The 18056-nt window shown below is 39.3% G+C and overlaps 2 protein-coding genes across 4 annotated transcripts in view; one reads left to right on the top strand and one right to left on the bottom strand.

Moving 5' to 3' along the window:
* Positions 1–5742, bottom strand: part of hnf4a (hepatocyte nuclear factor 4, alpha) — a 181791-nt gene extending 176049 nt beyond the window's left edge. Inside the window, exon 1 of one of the 2 annotated variants that reach the window (XM_048550003.2) lies at positions 5564–5742. In XM_048550003.2, coding sequence (XP_048405960.1) covers positions 5564–5612 — 49 coding nt within the window. In that variant the 5' untranslated portion in view covers positions 5613–5742. Of the gene's footprint in view, positions 1–5231; positions 5324–5563 lie in introns of those variants that run through there. The other variant, XM_048550005.2, reaches the window with a different exon arrangement.
* fitm2 (fat storage inducing transmembrane protein 2) overlaps positions 1–18056 on the top strand; it is a 275264-nt gene that overhangs the window by 65318 nt on the left and 191890 nt on the right. Inside the window, exon 1 of one of the 2 annotated variants that reach the window (XM_059652813.1) lies at positions 4990–5849. The exons of the other annotated variant lie outside the window; for it this stretch is intronic. The gene's annotated coding sequence lies outside the window, so the exon portion shown is untranslated. Of the gene's footprint in view, positions 1–4989; positions 5850–18056 lie in introns of those variants that run through there. 2 annotated transcript variants of the gene reach the window in all.

Here is an 18056-nt window from a genome sequence, read left to right as displayed (position 1 = left end):
TCTGCTTGGTGCTCCGGTTTCCTTCCACAGTCCAAAGATATGCAGGTAAGGTGGATTGGCAATGCTAAAATTTCTGTAGTGTCCAGGGAAGTGTAGGCTAGGGGGAATTAACCATGGTAAATGCAGGGTTACAGGGATATAGTAGGGGACTTGTTCAAGGTGGGATGCTATTTGGAGGGTTGGAGCAGACTCAATGGGCCAAATGACCTCGTTCCACACTGTAGGGATTCTATGAAAGGTTTTTTGTTGTGGAAACTTTCCTGAATGCATCCTTCCAACATAACTTGCACTTATAACTTTTGAACTGAGACATCCCTATCAAAGGTTTGAAACGAGCATCATCTGAAATAATTCCTATGAAGAATCGTGTCTTGCAAATCAAGCTATCAGAGATAACGGGAACTGCAGATGCTGGAGAATCCAAGATAATAAAATGTGAGGCTGGATGAACACAGCAGGCCAAGCAGCATCTCAGGACCCTCTGATGAAGGGTCTAGGCCCGAAATGTCAGCTTTTGTGCTCCTGAGATGCTGCTTGGCCTGCCATGTTCATCCAGCCTCACATTTTATTATCTTGCAAATCAAGCTAATGGCTTGCCTGAGCTTTGGAACGAAATGGCATGGATTTTGACTTCAATAGAAATAACAGGTTTGAAAGATGCAAACAGGGAATCAATATTGCCCATTTTTACTCCAATGCACAATGACAAAATCTACTCCCTATCTTAACTGTTACGTGCAGATTTTAATGCCATCTCCTGATTACAGGAGGTATTTAATTGGGCAGGAGTGCAGCCAGTGAGCTACCTTTGCCTCCGTTAGGTTTTAGGTGGTACTGCCTTTCTGTCTCATCACCAATTAAAGCCCTTCAGTGGACAATTAATGCCCAGCTAAGGGCCTCGTGCTTTGTCCCTGGCATTCACTGTGACAGTTGGAGCAGTCATATTGACATTGCTTGCTGGCACCCAGGGAGTTTCCTTCATTTAAAGTATCACTGCTGCCAGTCAACTTCTCCTACTCCCCATCCTGTAATTTCTCTTCTGCCACTACTTGCCAGCGGCCTGGGCCTCTCAGCCGTCTGTGATCATGGTTGGTGGTTTTCCAGCATCAGCCACTGTCTCCCTGGTCAACTGACAAGTCAGTGCCTAATATTCACTTAATGTGCAGATCTTCCTCTAAAGAGGAAACATGAGGCTCTCGCCCCCTCTGCAGCTGACGTCCTTATTGCCGATATCGTCCTATATGTAGGAAATCATGCACAGCATCTACAAACCTGTTTATTATGAGCACTGAATCTTCACTATGCAACAATATCCAAGGTTTATTATAATCTCGTTTTCTGACATCAACGTTGGTTCCTTCTCTACCATTTTTACTATTCTGTATCATTAATAAGGAGGATGCATTGCACGTTTTAAGTCTGCTGATTATTTCACTGCCTTTGACACTGAGTCAGTATTTATTTGCATCTAGCCTAAAAGTTGTTGCTTGACCAGCTGAATGAAAATCCAATTCAGTTGTTAAATCTAAAGGATCATGCCCCAAAATGGATCTTTAATCCAGCCACAAGCAGTTTATATGCAAGTAGTTAATTAGTGCATTACTAAAATTCAATGTTCTGAAGCTCAGAATCTTAAATACACATGTTACAATACACTTATGAAAATATCATTTCAAACAAACTTCCTTTCTAATTTATGAATTTGTGACACAGATTTTCATTAAGTTGTTAAACTCATGATATTTTCCCCGTAAAACTGTTCAATAAAGATTTGTCATGAGTTGAAAATGAACACACAAAGTACAGCTACGATTTAAAGGACGACTACAATTTAGCAATAAAAGGGCCAATATAATCAATTTTTCCAAGTTTTGAAAGCATTGACCATTTCTATTTTAATGAAGATTCAGTAATTGTGAGCTGAACATTTACCATTAATATAACTGCAGTTAATTGAGACACGGTAGGGTAATGGTAGGACATGAATTTGGTCCCAATATTCATTTGGAGGAGAGTTGCATTTTTAGGGAGACAGGGTATTGAATACTTTCGTTTTATGCTGTTAAATTTTAACCCCAGTGCATAACTTGTCTCCTACACAGATTTCCTGCCCAGAAGGCAATGCTAATGGCAAGTCTGGCATTTAATAAACCTGGGAGAACTCTGAAGGGGGCTGCATGTCTGATCTTGGGATCCATGTACATGATCGTGAAAGGTTGATGCTCTGGCAGATAGTATTCTTGTTCCTCCTGATCCACAACAGTGCTGGTGCAGTTATCTTCCTTTCAACTCTGTCCTTGCTCCCCATTCAGCTATTATGTTCCCCTGCACCTCAAAACCACAGTTGGCCATTGGCCACTGTTAGTTCGGAGGCTGTGAGCCTCATTGAAATATTTACATTGTCTCCATTTCCAGGGTTTGGGGCTAGATTTGGAACCTTTAAAAAATGTTACCAATCCATTTATATCTAGTTGTCATCTATGGTCCTGAATTTCCAACTTCTATTAGTGAATAATTGAACTGAGGCCAAAAGAGGAAACATTTGTGAGGGACTTATCACTTAATTGCATTTCCCAGTGATCAATGGAGAAGGGCACTGACAATGGCCTTGTGAAAACTAGCATGTGGCTTTAGAAGGATTGGATGTGGATTCCTGTCGAGATAGTATTTACCTGGTTTTTGGTTGTCGAAACAGATGAACGAGTCTGCTAGGTGCTGATTCTCTTCCAGAGGAATGTTTGCAATATCATGGCGAAATACTCCACTGTGCACATGCTTTTTGAATCCCATGCAAACTGAAATCCATCATTGCATCTTGCTTAAATGTATACCTGTTTTTCTCAATTCTTTAAATGGTGGATTGAGCCCCCATGACCAGCAGCTTGGGTTCTTTCATGTTGAAATTGTAATGTCCAGGTCTAATGAATACTTTATTCAGTTAAATAGAAAGAACGAGCTTGCATTTGTATAGCCAATGAGCTAATTTTGCAGGGCAATCACTGTCATAATATATGGAAAGGTAAGGTAAAAAGTCACCGTAGTCTTATCAGACCATAGGGCTTCTCTCTTATTAGAAGTAGATGATTAGTGGTGGTTTGACCTGGAGGTCACTATACCACAGCTGAGGGGAGAGGTTAAGAAGCAGCATCTTTCATGGTAAGCTCAGCCAGTGCAGGAATTGAATTTATGCTGTTGGCATTACACTGCATTGCAAACCTGCTGTCCAGACAGTTGAACTAACCAACACTCAGGGACACAGCACACTGATTTGCACTGATAGAAAACTACCATGAGCATCAGTAAGATAACCACTTTTGTAATGTTGATTGAGGTATAAATGTTGGCTAGGATACCATGGAGAGCCTATCCTCCCACCACCAATTCTATCCCCTTGTTTGATATTGGGCCAAGGATCTTTTCCTACTACCTGAGAGGGCAGATGGCACCTCTGACAGTACAGTCTTTGTCAGTACTCCACGTAAGTGTCAGCCTAGATTATTTGTATCCAGTTCTTTTGAATTGCCTGAACCCACAACCTTCTGATTTAGAGGCAAAAATGCTATCAATGAAAACATGGCTGACATACACAAACCAAAATTTCTTAGTAATGCACGAGGTTTATTCTTCAAAAGATTTGCAGTACCAGTAAACATGATCCTAATTAATACTCCTGACTTAATACCATTAAGTATATTAATGTTGTTAATTATCGATGGCATAGTCAAGTTGTCGCATCTCTGACAGTTGCAACGCTGCAGAAGCATGAGAAAGCAAATAAAGTACCAACAAATGAAAACAGTTAATGTTAAACACAGGTTTGGTCTTCATTTGAAAGTGTGCCTGTATTGTGTGGGTGAACAGCTTGAATTAGAAACCATAGTTGATACGGTGTGAAACTAGAGGAACACAGCAGGTCAGGCTGCATCAGAAGAGCAGGAAAGTCGATGTTTTGGGTCAGGACCCTTCATCAGGAGTTAGAAACCCACCTGTTACCTAGATGTAATGTCTGGGGTATTTTAGTCGATGGGTTTCATTTAACTCACATTGCCTAATTTCCAGTTTGTTCTGGGTGGAGTGTTGGCAATAGCAGGAAAGCATGGGGTCTGTAGGCCACCTGCTAAGACCAGGTAAATGGCCTCACTGGTCACTGTGATCATCCTGAAGGGGTCATACAATCATAAAGGCAGACTGAACATGGCACAAAGCGATGAGGTTGGATATGAAATTGTGAGCTCAGGTCAAGGGTATTATTCCTCTGCTGTGCCCACAAGAAAAATGGAAAAGAAATGCAAAACATTTGCTTTTTTTGTGCTTGTTCTGGCTCCAGTCCCATCTTAGCAGGGTTGGTCTGGCAGGAAACATACTGCAATAATCCAAGCTACTGGATGCCAGTGATATCAACAGGATCTGCTATAAAATGGTATCTTCATGCTATGGACTTATGAACATACTGCCTGGACAGGTCAAGGTTAACATTTCAATTGGACAGTTCTTTGCAGCCCCTGGGAAACAAGTAACTTAAATGCTTCTAACTGCCCAAAAAACCTAGTTTTCCTGCCTGGCTGGTGGGATTACGTTCATCCCCATCATATCATTGTGTAGTTACACTATTTGTCACATCATCATTGTGCTGCTTCCCTGGAAAAGCACCTGAGCTAGTCCAATCATCCACCCTTTCCAGATAGCTCTGTAAATCTTTTCTCATAAGGTGTTTATTCAATTCTGTTAAATAGAATTGTAATTTAATTAGGCAACAGTGCAAAGCACTTAATCATTCGAGGGGTTCACATGACCATCGATATTGATTCACATGAGATGATTTTGTACCTATCCGTTGAGAACCCCTTGTAAAAATATTGCATTATCTTTTCCTCACAACTGAAATGCTACTGCTATTGACAGGCAGCATTGAACAAGTGCTATTCTGTACATAACTTTCATGTGTAGTTTAATGAAGTTTCTATATAGTAAAACAAATTTTAACAAAATACCAATTGATTTTAAAGTAATTTGATATTATGAAAGATGGATTTTTAAATGGCTAGTTATTTATTGTATCTACTAAGAGATGTCAATAGTAATTTTGTACCAACGAACCCTCATAATTTCATGCTGTTCCGATATATCCATTCATCAGTCATTCTTTCAAACTCAAGTATAGTTCAAGTCTAAAAGAATTGTCTGATGGATGATACAAAGTATTGAAATAACTAAGAAAATGTTAATCTTACCTGACAGAAGTAGGTATGAGAAGAGTGTGTTTTACTTTGCAAAGTCACAGTAATGCACATATAATAAAACTCTGACTGAAATGAACACAAAGACTCCTGTTGCCATGGAAGACTTTGCCACATTAAATTTACAACAGGGCTAAAAGACCAGCTGATCAAATGGCTCCTAACAATAAGCGACTATGTAACAGCTTCGATCATTGAAATCAATATTAGATAGCCCATGCTAAGAAGGGAGAAAAACAAAAACATGTTCCAGAGCTTACTGAAGATTTTTCATCCATGTTCTTCATTCATTTCTAGCTAGAAGTAAAAGATAAAATTAAACTCACCGTATGGAATCTCCATATTTGTATTTGAGTGGGTGCTTACGTTCACCATCCTTTTCTTTGCTGGACTCTGAATTTCAAAACTGTGGCCACAAGAAGTTTTGAGGAGTAAAAGAAAAGTTAACAAAGACTATTTCACGTGATTTTTGGCGTTACAAGTGATTGTGTGTGTATTATGTTATCATATTGATTCTTCTAATCAAGCCTAATGTGGGTGGGGATGTTAAACAGTAACCAGGCTGTTTTGGAAGAGAATCTATAAGAGAGCAGTTACTATGGCAATCATGAGGTAAGACAACCTAAAACAAAGCTTGTATTAAACCTTTTATTATTGTGGCTTATAAATTTCATCCTGGCATTCATTTTTTAGATCTTTTTCTGTATATCTTTTTAGTGTAGTTGTGCAGAGACAATCTCCTTAGTAATAAAGCCTTTCAACAGTGCAAAAGACCCACAGTTCACAATAACTTTTAGATTTTCTTAAAAAGAAATTTGCTGACATTAGTGAGGTATTCTGTTTATTTTATCAACAAGAGTAATCTCTGGATTCTTAGGCAACCACTCAATTAATTTTAAACTGCTGCTGCAGCTGGAATCTGTCAAGTAATTCACATTCCTGATCATTAACAATTAATAAATAAAGCTTAAAATTGATCATTTTCTGATTGATCAATAGATATGAAACCCTGGTAGAACCTCACATTATATGAACATAATTGGAAGGATACAACCAGACGGTTGTATTTTAAGTGACTGATATAGTGATATCAAAATGAATTGACCAGTACGTTCCATATAGGAATTTTTAAAAATCAAGAATTGATCAATTTAATATGCAATTTCTTCTGGCAATGAACCTGGAGATCGCCCAACTACTAATTGTAATTATTAATAATTCAAATCTGCATGTTACATCTTTTCTTTCTAGCATGCAAGCTTATAATTTATACCATCCTCCACATCTTTGAGGTACTTCATGGCCAATTAAGTTTAGTCACTGTTATCACTGCAGGCAAACACAGCAGCCAATTTTACACAGCAAGATTGACAAAGAAACATAAGATAAATGGTCATTTAATTTTTTCTTGGTGGTGTTATTTGAACGATAAACAGTTGGCAGAACAGTGGCAGATCTTCAGTTTTTATGTCAAATAGCACCATGGGATAGTTTGCATTCATCTGAATAAGTACTCTGTGGTTTTGTTTAATATCTCACTGAAATAATATAACACTGTCTCTGTTCAGCACTGAAGTATCAATTAAGATTATGTGCTGAACACCCTGGAATGGAGTTGAACACACAACCTCCTGACTCAGGCATGAGTCCTACTGAGTGAAACTGTAATTCAGTAATGTAATAACCAGCTACTTATACAGAGTAACACATTTCACTAGGGGACCAAATGGAGGCAGGAGCTGAAGAAAATGGTATCTGGAAGCCCTAGATAACCAGATGTAGAGCTGGATGAACATGGTCAAGGTCAGAAACGTCAGCCTTCCTGTTCCTATGATGCGGCTTGGCCTGCTGTGTTCATCCAGCTCTACACTTGTTATCTCGGATTCTCCACCATCTGCAGCTCCTATTAAGTCTGGAAGCCCTAGGTTTCCTTCCAAGCTTGGCAATTTTCATGAGGATGGATGGGAAGAGACCCTGGATCCCATCTACTCCTATTCTGAAGACAACAAACAGCAGAGTGAAGAGATAAGAGGAACTGCAGATGCTGGACAATCCGACATAACAAGGTGTAGAGCTGGATGAACACATCAGGCCAAGCAGCCTCTTAGGAGCAGGAAAGCTGACATTTCGGGCCATTTCTGGAAAAGGGTCTAGGCCCGAAATGTCAGCTTTCCTGCTCCTAAGATGCTGCTTGGCCTGTTGTGTTCATCCAGCTGTACACCTTGTTATCTCTAAACAGCAGTGTGGGCTGATTAAGGGCCCATCTTTGGTAAATATTTTTAATTTTGGAGTGTCAGCCAAAATATTGCTGTGCAATGGTTTTATATCAACAGTAGGGAGGCATGAATCACAGTTTGGAAGTGGGAAGAGTTTTAAAAGTAAGTAAAATGGTTTTGCCTCCTACAGAGTTCATTATATAACATATTGCCGTAGCATAAGTTTATTAAGATGAGTCATGGCAATGTTGAGTTTGGAAGATGTAACATTCCATGAATCAATGTGTTTGCCAAATTGTTAATTCTGCAACTGGCAACTGTCAGTTAAAAGATTGACATTCCAAATGTAGAAAAATTTTCAGATCAGTTTAAGCATTTTGTGAAAATAATAATACATAGAGTACATCTTACAGTATTGAAAGTATCACATAGCATGATAACAATTGTTTAAGCTTTTTCTATTTTTATGTATTGACTTATTGTCTCACCATTTGTTGTGGGAGCATTTCTGAAGTCAGTTTGTTTACTTGGTAAGTTATGAGAGTTTTTGCAGGTAAATGGTCTAATCATTTTGTAAATGCTTGACTTTGTTCACAGCTGGTTTGAAGAGTCAATGTGATTACATGGGAGATTTACTGGCTATTCAATGCCTTCTAATTGTTACAATAGGCTTTGGAATTCAGTACATAAAATGGAAAATGGGTAACCATTTGAAGAGATGCATGTGAAGATGAGGGTATAATGTGTTGTTGGCTTGTGGAGATGACAGTGGCAGGATCGTGTGAAAAGGTGTCTTGAGGTGATCAGAACTTTCATTGGCCACTCAATTGGTCATTAAGGGCCCATCTAGCCCAAAGGAAGACAGACAGCTTGATGTGTACTGTGGGCAATGACTAGCTCCACATTATCTGCTATCTTAACCCATTCTTGGTCAGAGGATGATAATGGACTGTGAAATTCTGACAAGGCATGTGTGTGAGAATACAAAAGATATCAATTCAAACATGTCTGAGTGTACAAATGAGAAGGCCACCCAATGAAACCCAAGATCAGTACAATGAAAGTAATTTTACCACTAGATACAACATTGAACAAGCACATAAAATGCTTAAATGTGCTTTTGGTACCTGGACTGACCTGAAGAAGACTTTCAGTATATATCACTTAGACTCTCCAGAATGATCATTATATGGCACTCTGTGGAAAACATTGCTCAGCAGTTAGGTGCTGAAGGAGGAACCAGGCACTGGGCACAAATCTCTATTTCCACTAATACAGGTCTTCCCATTCATCAACAAATATTCAATCCCTCTCTCAAATTCTCCTTTCTTCCAGAAGGAAAAAACAAGCAAGGGTGAACAAGGGGTTATGTTTTCACTAGATATGTACAGTGTATTTGTTGAGAATGATTATCAGAGGTAGGAATCAAATTTCAATGGGATTATGCTGGTATTGATTGGATGGATCTGGATGTGAGGAAATGCTTAGAAAAAACATGGTCTCAAGACAAATGGATATGAAAAATGATGTACTGGAGTGGACATGACAAGCCAGAGTGAGAATGGGAGTTTTCATAACCGGTTGTAAAATTGCACCCAACTTTCTGAACCTGATTAGGTTATTAAAGTGCTTCATGTGTTGATGCAATGACTAAAGCAACAATAGGATGAATCTTACTTTTTTTTGGCAAAGTTCCAGTTACATCCATTTTTCTTTGAAGGGTTTCTCACCATAAGGCTTAGTGTGATCACTCACTGTATCTTACAGAACTTGCCTCATTAATTATATTCCCCACCACTTGTCCAATTCCAGCCCCACCTTACGACACATCATTCCCAAAACAACTCAGCACCCAGCAAATATCCGCACAGCTACATTCCTTGTGCCCACACCATCTTCCAAAGGCCACTGTGCAAGTGGACAAGAGTTGGAAATGCAACATTGCCCCTCACTGGCTGTGTAAAGGCACAGAAAGCAAAAGGCTACAGTGCTCAAAGCACCTGGCCAACACATCTGACACATCATCATGCCGATAACCTCTTTATCTCATCCTAATCACTGTTTAACCAATAGACCACACAGGTTACCAGTCCATAATTACATTCTGTCTGGACATCCTGTCCAAGTAACTACTATTCTAACCCAATGCTCCCTTGGATATCCACACCTTATCAATGTCCAATAGGGAACATCACAAACAAGGAAGCAATCGGACAATTCCAAAGATGAGATTTTAGTGTAGATGGCGAAGCGGAGACAAAAGAAAAAAGAAATCAAATGAAGGCTGCAGTTTGCTCCCACAATGCAAATCAAATGCTGGCATCATGACCAATGACTATTTTGCCTTTCACAATGATCTGGCACATCCAGCAATGAGGTCGTGTCTGGCTTGTTTGGGTCAATACAGCTGAGCTTTGTCAAGCACAAGAAGAGTGTCAGTGTCATTGACCTACTCTTCCGAAGGCTGTTCCTGTTCTGCCGGTTTCTCAGCATCTGTCACATTGCCTTGTGTAGCTTGCAAAAGTTGTGCAGAGCAGAACTCATCAGAATGATGTCACACATGCTGTCTGGACTGTACTGGCTGTTGCCCACCAGACCAACCCAAAAATTAGCTTATTGTACTATTAAGTATTTTGATAGGGTAACAGTTAAGCTAATTTTTATTTTTATTTTGTCAATGTGTTTGCCAAATTGTTAATTCTGCAACTGGCAACTGTCAGTTAAAAGATTGACATTCCAAATGTAGAAAAATTTTCAGATCAATTTAAACATTTTGTGAAAATAATAATACATAGAGTACATCTTACAGTATTGTACTTTAACTACAGTGTAAGAATAAAGTATGTTTTGATTCAAACCTAGTAGTTTGGCCAATTGAATTGCATCCTTACACTTGCCTTTAAAAGGGACTAAATGTTGGGGTCTAGACTAGCTTCTTAAATTATTTTGAGAGGGCTTGGTCTGGCCCATAGCAATCTTGATGATGCATTTCCAATGCGCAGTAACAGCGGTGTGCCATCCACATGCTGTATAATAGGAACTCAGCCAAGTTCCTTCAACAGCTCCTTCCAGATCTGCAAACTCTACCAGCTAGAAGGACAAAAGCAGCAGATGCATGGGAATACCATTTCCTGAAAGATTCCCTCCAAGCCACACACCATCCTGACATGAAATTATAACACCATTCCTATACTGCCTCTGGCTCAAATAGCAGAATTCCCTTCATAACAGCATGTGGACTGTGGTTAAAGGTCAACCCCCACCACCTTCTCCAGGTCAATAAGGGATGGGTAATAAAAGCTGGTCCAGCTTTCAATGGCCACATCCTAAGAATGAATGTAAAAAAGATACTCACCAATGACTAATCAATGTCCGTTCCATTCATAACTCCTCAGGTAATGAAGTAATTCATACTTGCACTTCTTGACAACAGCCTGCCTAATAAATGGCAACTATTATTTGTGATACATTAGCGCAAAGTAAGTTACATGTCCAATAAGAGAAGGTTAACCAGCTCCCTTTGACATTTGGCAGCACTACCTTTACTGAATCCCTTGCATTGACAGCCTATGGATCACCCATCCATCAAAAGCACAATTGGACTATCCACATAAATTTTGTGACATCAAAAGCAGAACAGAGATGGATATTCCGCGTTGAATAACTTACCTGACTCATCAAAGACTATCCAGCACATGACATCACTGGCCTATATAAGTGTAGCTCCAACTGCACTTAAGAAGGTTTACACCAATCTGAGACAAAATAATTTTCTTTATTGGCACCTCAACGATTATTTTAAACTTCCACTTTCTCTAAAAGTGGTACACCGTGGTTGCAGTGTATAATGTCTAAAAGATCCAGTGCAGCGACTCACCAAGACATCTTCGACCAGACCTCTCAAATCCTTGATCTCTCGAAGGCACACGAACACAGGGGGAGCAGGAGCATGGTAATCTGCAAACTCCCCTTCAAGATCACACACAGCGCTCACTTGGAAATATATAACTACTCCTACATCATCACTGGATTCAAAAACTGTAATTTTCTCCCTAACTGCACTGGGTAAGTACCTTAATCACATGATGTGTGACAGTTCAAGAAGGCAGCTAACTGCCTCTCAAGGACAAATGGGGATGGCCTACTAAGTTTGGGGGCAGTAAGGATCCTATTCCAAGACTGAACAAGGAACGTCTTTGACAATCCTGACTCCACGATGTGAATTCTCCTTTCTCCTTGACTTAGCTGCATAAATACTCAAGCTGGCATTGTATTTTCTGGTCCACAATATGTCCATTGTGAATAATCAATGACAATACCCAAAGCAAAATATAATGGGGGGATTGCATTAAAAAAATACAGACATATGTGCTGAAATTCAATGCAAATTCTATGCAACATCAAACCAAGCATAAATGCCTTGCACCTCTATGTTAATAGGGGGACCAAATAGCTTGGCAGCATGAAAGGAAAGTAAAATCAGATTTTAAGTGATTTACACAATGAATATCAACACAGAAGAGAATTGGCAAGGGTCTTGGATGAAGGCTGATTGTTTGTCTTCTTGTGGAGAGAATGATGTGTAAGATCAAGAGGCTTTAAGAAACAAGAAGAAATCATTTGAAAATTCTTATGGTGGGCAGATGAAACATTTAACTGTTTTGTCTACTTAAGATTCAACGTACGAGCAAAGAAAAAGAACATAGAACATAGAAAATTACAGCACAGTACAGGCCCCTCGGCCCTCGATGTTGTGCCGACCTGTCATACTGATCTGAAGCCCATCTTACTTACACTATTCCATGTACATCCATATGCTTATCCAATGATGACTAAAGTGTACCTAAAGTTGGTGAATCTACTACCGTTGCAGGCAAAGCGTTCCATTCCCTTATTACTCTCTGAGTAAAGAAACTACCTCTGACATCTGTCCTGTATCTTTCACCCCTCAATTTAAAGCTATGCCCCCTCGTGCTCGCCATCACCATCCTAGGAAAAAGGCTTTCCCTATCCACCCTATCTAACCTTCTGATTATTTTATATGTTTCAATTAAGTCACCTCTCAACCTTCTTCTCTCGAATGAAAACAGCCTCAAGTCCCTCAGCCTTTCCTCGTAAGACCTTCCCTCCATACCAGGCAACATCCTAGGAAATCTCCTCTGCACCCTTTCCAAAGCTTCCACATCCTTCTTATAATGTGCTGACCAGAACTGTACGCAATACTCCAAGTGCGGCCGCACCAGAGTTTTGTACAGCAGCAGCATAACCTCTTGGTTCCGGAACCCGATCCCTCTATTAATAAAAGCTAAAACACTGTATGCCTTCTTAACAGCCCTGTCAACCTGGGTGGCAACTTTCAAGGATCTGTGTAGATGGACACCGAGATCTCTCTGTTCATCTACACTACTAAGAATCTTACCATTAGCTCAGTACTTTGCCTTCCGGTTACTCCTACCAAAGTGCATCACCTCTCAGTTGTCTGCATTAATCTCCATTTGCCACCTCTCAGCCCAGCTCTGCGGCTTATCTATGTCTCTCTCAACCTACAGCATCCTTCATCACTATCCACAACTCCACCGACCTTAGTGTTGTCTGCAAATTTACTAACCCATCCTTCTACGCCCTCATCCAGGTCATTTATAAAAATGACAAACAGCAGTGGACCCAAAACCGACCCTTGCGGTACACCACTAGTAACTGGTCTCCAGGATAAACATTTCCCATCAACTACCACCCTCTGTCTTCTTTCAGCAAGCCAATTTCCAATCCAAACTGCTACATCTCCCACAATTCCATTCCTCCGCATTTTGTACAATAGCCTACTGTGGGGAGCCTTATCGAACGCCTTGCTGAAATCCATATACACCACATCAACCAGTTTACTCTCATCTACCTGTTTGGTCACCTTCTCAAAGAACTCAATAAGGTTTGTGAGGCACGACCTTCCCTTCACAAAACCGTGCTGACTATCCCTAATCAATTTATTCTTTTCTAGATGATTATAAATCCTATCCCTTGTAACCTTTTCCAACACTTTACCAACAACTGAGGTAAGGCTCAAAGAAAGAAAATATGTTAATAAAATATGTTAATATGAAATAAAAGTTTCAGGAATTAGCTAATATTTAATTATGTTGATTGAGATTAGCTTAAGAAATTGTTCAAAATATCTTTAGAAATAGGGAGATGCTGCAAAAAGTAAGTATACAAAAAATGTAGATTTAATTTTTAAAAGTACTTCAGTGACGTCACTTACTATTGCCTGCTGAAAGGCGAAATGCACATTTTCCATGTCTTTAAATCTGTCCAAACCACACCACATGTTGTTTTGGGAGCAACAGCAAAAAACACCAGTCATGACTCATGTGATGCAAATTAAATTTCCTCCAGACAAAAAATAATTACCTAAAAATGATCAGTGTATTCAGACGTTGCTGCAAGTCATGAACGACGGCATTTTTCTTTAATGATTCAATCCCTTGTTGTGCATTTCTAGTTGATTTACAGTAAACTGCCATGTAAAGAATTAAGGGCTCTGCTTTGGCGCTAAACAAACTCCCCCACAGCTCTAGAATCACACAATATTTCATGCTATGTGTTATCAAATTCAAGGATTTCACATTACTATTTTTGGCTGATGTGTGGTCAGAATTTTAATTAGAGAGCTAGAAAATGGGTCAATACATCATATGCCTCATTTTGCAATTAGAAATGTTAACAGCTACTATACCTCTACTTGATGCATTTAAAGACTGCAGTGCATAAGGAGCTTGTCACTGGTCTTAATTGCCAACTGCAAGTACCTCTCTGTTTTCCATCACAAAGGTAGGTCCAAGGAGTGCAGCACTCTGGTAATTTATTATGAACTGGACCAGAATCACAGAATTGTTATGGCAAAGAAGGAGATCATTTGATCCATCATGTCTGCAACCATTCTCAGAGTGTTTTGACTTAAATTGTGAATTTTAATTTTAAATTTTGTCTGGCGCATGAATTAAATCTTACACCGATCCAGGTTATTGTATAACATGGATATACATCTGACCACCAGCTTGAGATGCCTTAGAGATGACAATAGGCCTGAATTCCATTTAATGTGGGGTGGAATCTTAGAGGATTTGAAACAATGTCGGCTATGGCCGGGTTTGTGAGAGAATCATACAAGAAATCCAATGAAGTCTGTCCTGATGTCAGGAGTAACTTGCTGCATTTCTTATAATCTGCTGAGCGATGAGGCACAATCCTCCCTCTGCAATAAATTACTTGTTAAGGGTAATTATAGCTTATTAATGTTTTTTCTTATTAATACCATGACTCACTTCATTGCTATTCAGCTTCCTATCTTACACCAAACAATCTTGATGTTAGGTATTCTTGTGACGGAAGTCAGAGCAGGTACCTGGCTCATTGCTGCCTGTGATTACCCTCCACATTGCTCAACATGAACTGTATCTCTTCACGGCATGATCCACTTCTTTGTCCACAGACATTAGTATGTCTCACAATTATCATGATACCTCTCCAGTCCATTTGCAGGCTTCTTAGAAAGAACAGATTTGCTTTTAAAGTGCACTGGCAAGTAGCATTGAAAGGTTGCTGCAAGAACATTTAACATGCAGGGATGGGCAACCAGCTACCAGATTGGCCCAGGCTGCATCTCAGGGCTGCTCACAGAATCCCTGCAGTGTGAAAATAGGCCATTCTGTTCATTGAGTCTGCCCTGACCTTCTGAACAGCATCCCACGCAAACTCCACTCCCCATGCTACCCTATCCCCATCACCCTGCATTTGCTTTATTATTGTCACATGTATCTAAGTACAGTGAAAATTTTTATTTGGCATGCAGTACAGGCAGATCATACCATACAAAAATCGTAGGGTGATAGAACAGAATGAGGAATACAAAGTTGCAGCTGCAAAGATAAACATTATTGTAATTTTAATAGACTTAGAATTGACATTTAAAAGTGCAGAACGATTGTAATGATAAGATCTGTTATAGAAAGCTCATCGAGATTTGTCCTATGTCAGTGCCATCTTGAATGCATATACCATAGCTAACACACCTCGCCTGTACATCCTTGGATACTACAAACAATTTAGAAATGCTGATCCACCCGGTCTGCACATTTATGGATTGTGAGAGGAAACTGGAGCAAATCCAGAAAGACACAGGGAGGCAATGCAAACAACACACAGTAATCCTGATTGGAATCAAATCCAGTTCCCTGGCACCGTGAGGCAATACCGCAAGCTATTGAACCACTGAGCCACTGTGCCACCCACAATGTCTATCTGGATGCTTTTAGGGAAGTCACACTACCAGGCAGATTGATTTAAGCAAGTAAGTTAGACCATTGATAAGATTGGAAAATTCTGATAGCAGCCAACCAGGAAGTTTAAATCACTAATTATCCCTCACTTTTAACATTTTCAGCTGGTTAAAAAAAAAATAGATCAAGATTGAAGCTGAAATATCATAAACAAATGTAAGAACAAAATTATTGTTCTAAAAGTGCATATTTTTGTCAAACTGTTTTAAGCATAAGCAGAGGGAACAAACATTTAAATGTCACCTGGAGGTCTCATTCAGAAACTTCAAAATACTATTAAGATTCATGCAATTACTCAGGTGCAGATGTGCGCACACACATTGCAATCTACATACCATGAAAGTAAAACTTCAGTGGTAGAAAATCAAGATGGAAAATTAATAACTAAGTGAGCTGAACAAAAGATGCAGTGCTCAAAGGGGATCAAGTTTTCTGAAGAGTTAGAGAAAATGTTAGAAAAGTACAACAGCTGAAAAAGGAACTACTAATGCCAATGGGGTAGATTGAAAAATGCCATCTTAGAATGTTCCAAAGAAAAAATTGGTACAGATAAAGGGTGGAAGAAAAGAGAAAACTATGGGTCTCAGAAGAAATACTGAAGAAAACGGATGACAGAAGAAAATGGAAGGACAAAAGCAACCAATGAGAATGTTGTGGTTGGTTGGCTCATTGAGCCAGTTTGTTGTTCCACAGACATTTCATTACCCTGCTGGATGACATCATCAGTGCAGCCTCCGATGAAGTGCTGTTGTGTTTTCCTGCCTGTTATTTAAACAGTAGTGTCCATCGAGCTGATTACCTCACTTCCAGTTTTTCTTTTGCAATGAGTGTATATGGTGTCTAGCTCTATGCATTTATTGATGGCCCTCTTAGTGGAGTACCAGGCTTTTAGGAATTCTCGTGCTTGTCTCTGACTTGTGCATTCCAGGATCATGGTGTTATCCCAATTTAATTGATGGTTCTCCTTATCCATGTGGATGGAGATGTGTGATAATTGGGCATATACATCTAAGATGATGTTAAAGATTCCAATAAACATAATGGAAGTCAAAGTAAGCCATTACATCAGCTGTGATCAAATTATGACATTATAAATCACTACTTGAGAAATGCTTTCAATAAGGGAACTGGCTAAGGTTTAACATGTTGCTTCTATTCCTCCCTTGCCCCTTTTTATATAGTGTCCTGCCTTCTCTCCTGAGAGCTTTGACTGCGTGCTTCAGTACACTTCTACAGGCGCTGAGTATCCTCAGAATTTTGTCAACTGATTCAGACAGTGATTATTGACTAACTTTTCATCGCAGGTATAAATGCACTCCCCTCGATCACATCTCACCTCTTCTCTGTAAGTGCAAACTAGGCTTCTGATCAGGTGTAATGAGCAAAGCCAGTCTGCATCTCCCTTCTCAGGAAAACAGAGAGCAAAGATAGTGACCCATAGCCACACCATAGGTTGTGAAATAACACAGCACAAGTCAAACATAATCATTTTCTATCCTTATTACTCAATTACTAACAATCTTAAGCAGGTGTTGTGCACTGTGAATGTACAAGTTATCTTCAGATTTATGCACAAAAGTGCAAAAATAATGTAAACCTGTGGCATTAGGTAAAATGTAACAACAATCATGATATTTTGTGTTTCAGTTCTGCAAATATTTCCTCTAATTTGTTATATTTGATGAGTGGATTTATGATTGAATTGGTTAAGTTTTATAATTTCTTAGGAAGTGGAAAACATGCATTGTCATTCTTTAGGAAATAGTGCGCTTCTTTCACTCAGTTTATTCTGGGTCATGTAACAATTCACCACCATTTCAAAGTCAGTTAAAGTTTTACATTTGCATGTATTGCTCACAACATTCAATTACTTTGAAGTATTCTGATGTCCTAAAAACATGAAAGGTTTGGTTCATAAACAACAGAAACTTTGAAAAGTTTGGTTCTTGGACTTAGCTCCTCTGTTATAAATTAGGAGCCATGACCAAGAACACATTTATTTCTCATATGGAGAAGCATAGGTTAGTATGATATATGCAGCCCAATTTTGTTAAAGCATCAAGTAGGAAGATAATGGTGTGCCAATCCTCCAAGAGTTTGCTGCAGCTATCAGTGTCATGGTCAATGCTCCCACTAGAGACAGCGCCAAATATCAGTGATTGGGTACAATGGCTTTGGGTGATACATTTGCCATGGCTGAATAGCCAGAATTATACAGAAGCAGCACGTGGTAGATACAAGTCTGGCATCATTGAAAATTTTGTGCACTT

Source organism: Stegostoma tigrinum, chromosome 19 (assembly GCF_030684315.1).
Source record: "Stegostoma tigrinum isolate sSteTig4 chromosome 19, sSteTig4.hap1, whole genome shotgun sequence".
Lineage (NCBI taxonomy): Eukaryota > Metazoa > Chordata > Chondrichthyes > Orectolobiformes > Stegostomatidae > Stegostoma > Stegostoma tigrinum.
This window is presented reverse-complemented; position numbering and strand designations above follow the sequence as displayed.